The sequence below is a fragment of the Aplysia californica genome, unplaced genomic scaffold (assembly GCF_000002075.1).
Source record: "Aplysia californica isolate F4 #8 unplaced genomic scaffold, AplCal3.0 scaffold00344, whole genome shotgun sequence".
In the NCBI taxonomy this organism is placed as follows: domain Eukaryota; kingdom Metazoa; phylum Mollusca; class Gastropoda; order Aplysiida; family Aplysiidae; genus Aplysia; species Aplysia californica.
In genome coordinates, this window is record NW_004797614.1 from 120721 (window position 1) to 124560 (window position 3840).

General features: G+C 38.9%; 1 protein-coding gene across 1 annotated transcript in view; it reads left to right on the top strand.

The window, feature by feature from the left end:
• LOC106012352 (phosphomannomutase) overlaps positions 1-3840 on the top strand; it is a gene marked incomplete in the record, with an annotated part of 17332 nt that overhangs the window by 5512 nt on the left and 7980 nt on the right. Inside the window, 2 exon segments of the mRNA XM_013085093.2 lie at positions 598-674; positions 2802-2893. Coding sequence (XP_012940547.1) covers positions 598-674; positions 2802-2893 — 169 coding nt within the window.

The window sequence follows — 3840 nt, forward strand, 5'->3', positions numbered from 1 at the left end:
CTTCTTTCACATGTGCTTCAACTCAAAATAAAGAATGGACATACACATACAGACAAAGAAGTGTAGCTTCCGTCAGAGATGCCTCTTACAAAGTTATATTTACATTCCTATTTTGATGAAAAACTGCTGATATCTGTGTACATTACTTCAGCAAACACCAGTAGCTGGGAGCAGCTGCTCGACATTTAGGGAAAAGGCTTTGGCTGTGTGGGAGCAGCCTCTCATTTTTCATGACTTAAAAAAGGGCGTACCATGCGGTCACTGATTGCATAATGACCTTTCATGCTATTTTTTTTTTTTTTTTTGCTCATTGGGTAACCACACAATTAATTTATAGTGGTAATGCAGAGGGAAAATCAAGTGGATTTGATATAGTCCAAGACATTCGCATTAAAGATTGCATGAAAGTTGAAAGGTCACTATGCAATCAGTTACTGCATAGTCATAATCAAACTAAATATAAAGCCAGCTCCTTTGATTATTGTTCGTAAATCCCTTTGTCTTCTACATAAATATTCTTTATGATGTAAAGTTTGTCTGTTACTACACAGTCCAATGCTATTCGGGTGTCTTATCAAGTTTTGCTTCTCTTCACAGTAAAAAACGAGTTTGATTATGTCTTCGCTGAGAACGGACTAGTTGCATTTAAAGGCGAGGTCCAAATCGGCCAACAGGTGTGTGATTGTACGCCTTGTCTATGTCTTGCTGGTTTTAATTTGATTTCTTTTTGTTATTGTTATAAACGTGGTGTTGTTAATTTTTTGTTTATGTAAGTGTAAGCTTGTTTATATCTTATCTTGTACTCCTATCTTGTCGTGTGAAGTAACCCACAGTTAAATCTTCCTTATGTGGAAAATTTTTTTATTCTCTTTTGTTGGAGACTCTCTGTCTGAAAACAGTTTGATAAATCTTTTCTGTTGCAATTAGTTTTATTTTAAATTTATATTTTGGAAGAAATCCAAAGCTTCCTTTGTCTGGAAATTATCAGTGCTATATGGATTATTGTGGATTCATAATAGAATAATGACATGCCACTTTGGGTTTTCTGGGGTGTAAGCTTAAAGTTTTTCTATCATTATCGCTTGATGAATATGTGACTGATGTAGTGTCAGTGGTCTAGTGTTTTGGCTCAAGGACTCTCAACCACCAGGTTGTTGGATCGAATCCCGCCAGGGGCCCTGTGTTGTATTCTTGAGAATGACACTTTACATGAATTTTCCTCACTTCATTCAGGTATTAACAGATACCCAGCTATAGACAGTTTTTGCACATGTGATCTACATTAGGCACTGTATTGAGGGTGGTTAGCGGGTGCTTAGGTGTGGTTTGCTTCTTCTTTCCTATCAAATGTCTATCGTCTTTATCCCCCCTCTTTCTTTTTTGTGTTCGTTACTCTCTTGTAACACCTCTAATCTTCAGCATTTATATGACCTCATTGTGCTGCAAGTGCCGTAAAACACATACTAAAACTTGCGCTGTATTAACTCACTTGAGGTGCACATAATATATTGCAGCATATTCACATTGCACAGCATGCTCTACACGCTTTACAACTATCTTTACCCCATCAGAACTTAAAACACAAGACATTGCCATTTCAAAATATTGATAAAATAAAAACTATTCGGACAAATTGTACGGCTTTCTTTTTTTCTGTAAGAGCATTTCTTTCTTTCTTTTGTTGCATTTTTTACATTATGATAGTTTTGTACAGTCTTTTTGTGGTCAATGATTCAATATACCCCAAAACTGTCAGGCTGCAATGGTTGTTGGGGGAAAATAGCTCAGTCACAAGTGAGTTAATATTATGCTTTCAGGGAAGCCCAGAATGTTTCTGAGTTGTGCTCTAAGGTCTGATGGGGGGTAAAGTTAGTTGTAAAGCGTGTAGAGCATGCTGTACAATGTGAATATGCTGCTATATATTATGTGCACTATATAAATGGTCTCCTCCTCCTCCTCCCCCTCCCCCTCCCCCTCCTCCCCTTCCACCTCCTCCTCCTGAGTTAAATAAGACCAACTGCAACCATTATTCATTAAAGATAAGGAAGTGGAGTCTGTACCCTCCTTCATCTTGGAGTAACAATCGACAACAAGCTAGACTGGCATCCCCACGCTGCTCTTGTGCTTAAAAAATTAAATCAAAGAATGTCCATATTAAGTTTAAGGAAATGGCGAAGTTTTCATGTTGATAATAAGATTATGCCCCCTTTTTTTTACCATTCCTTGATCGAAAGTACTATTCTTTGATAGTAAGTGTGTTGCTGTTTAGTATTTGCTGCTTGGCTTGAACCTTAAGAGTGTGAGACAAAGAAAAATGTGGCCAAATGATAGAGAAAGCTAGCAAGATCTCTGGGTATGATTTTTTTTTAAACTGATGAAAATCACAAGTATAAAAAGATAAACAATATTATAAACAACCCATCACCCCCCCTTTCCACGCAGATTTTAAGATCACGCAGCGTAAAATACATACCATTATGAACAAAGAAAGATACAAAAGAAGTTTCCTGCAATCGGGAATGAGACTGCGGTCGATATAAGTATGTGTATTGTTGTTGATTTTTCAAATTACATAATATATTATTTCAATATTTCAATAAAACTATAACTCCGAGGGTCTGTGATAAATTCCTTCATGTGGTTGAAACATACATCTGATGTGAAATGTGTATTACTGTCAGATTAATTTTTCTCTTCATATTGAGTTTTTATGAAAGTAATATATAATTTAAATTCTATGTATATCTATTATTATTTTTATTAATTCTTTTGTCTTCATTGTTCATTTTTCATTTCCTCAGAATCTTAAAGCATTTGTTGGAGATGAACTTCTTCAGAAGTTGATTAATTTTGCTCTTGGATACATGTCAAAGTTGGTTCTACCATGCAAAAGGTATGGAACCTGTTCCTATTGCCTGCCTTTGTGTTATGTCTGATAGCCTATGGTGTAGACTAATTTTTTATGTTCTGACTTGTTCTTCTTGAAGCATTGTGTCCTTTGTCTTTACAAGGAGCATTGTCCTTCCGTGGGTTGGGGACAGTAAATAACCTACTGTTCCACCAGCAGGAGGTGCGACCTCTCCTATGGTGAAATGTCACCGATTACCATCTACACTCAGATGCGTATGGGCAACATTTACTTAGGTGTACTGTCTATCTTCTTTTTTCCTTATTCTTTCTTCCTTCCGCGAGCTGACCGGGGAATAGAATAAAAAGAGTCAGCTGTCTCATCAACAGGGGGTGTAACTCCCCCGCTGATGGATGCCACTCGTACGTCACTAGCTCTCTCTGACGTAAGGGTGGCATCTTCAACTGTCAGCACTTCGGACACACACAGCTACGCAGATCCCTGGAGTCCAAATTGTCGTCAGGGGTGTCACTCTGCATCTTCGACTGAGTGTCCGAAGTGGTGTCAGGAGAAAGCCGTCCTGACACTTAGGGCTCAGTCCGGCGGAACGTTCACTCAAGCAAGAGCAGGATATCCAACAGGAACGGCCCTGAAGAAAACGAAAACATTCTCCGAAATCCTAAAGACTGTCCCAGAGTCAGTAAACTCAACCCGAAAGGTCATTGAGACAAATAGACAAAACAAAACATCCCAAATATTTGCGACAAGAAACGATACTCCAGTCTTGAGACGGAGGAGCACATGGAGTCCTCTTCCTCCCTTCCTGCCTCTCTCACTCCCCATCCACCATCCCCCCACACCCCATCTTCATCTGCACCCTCTCAGCCATTTTCTTCATCTTCACCTCCATCATCATCTTCACCCCAATCATCGTCTTCTTCATTTCCATCGTCTCCAGCTTCATTTTCCTCATCTGGCCCACCTCATCCTCC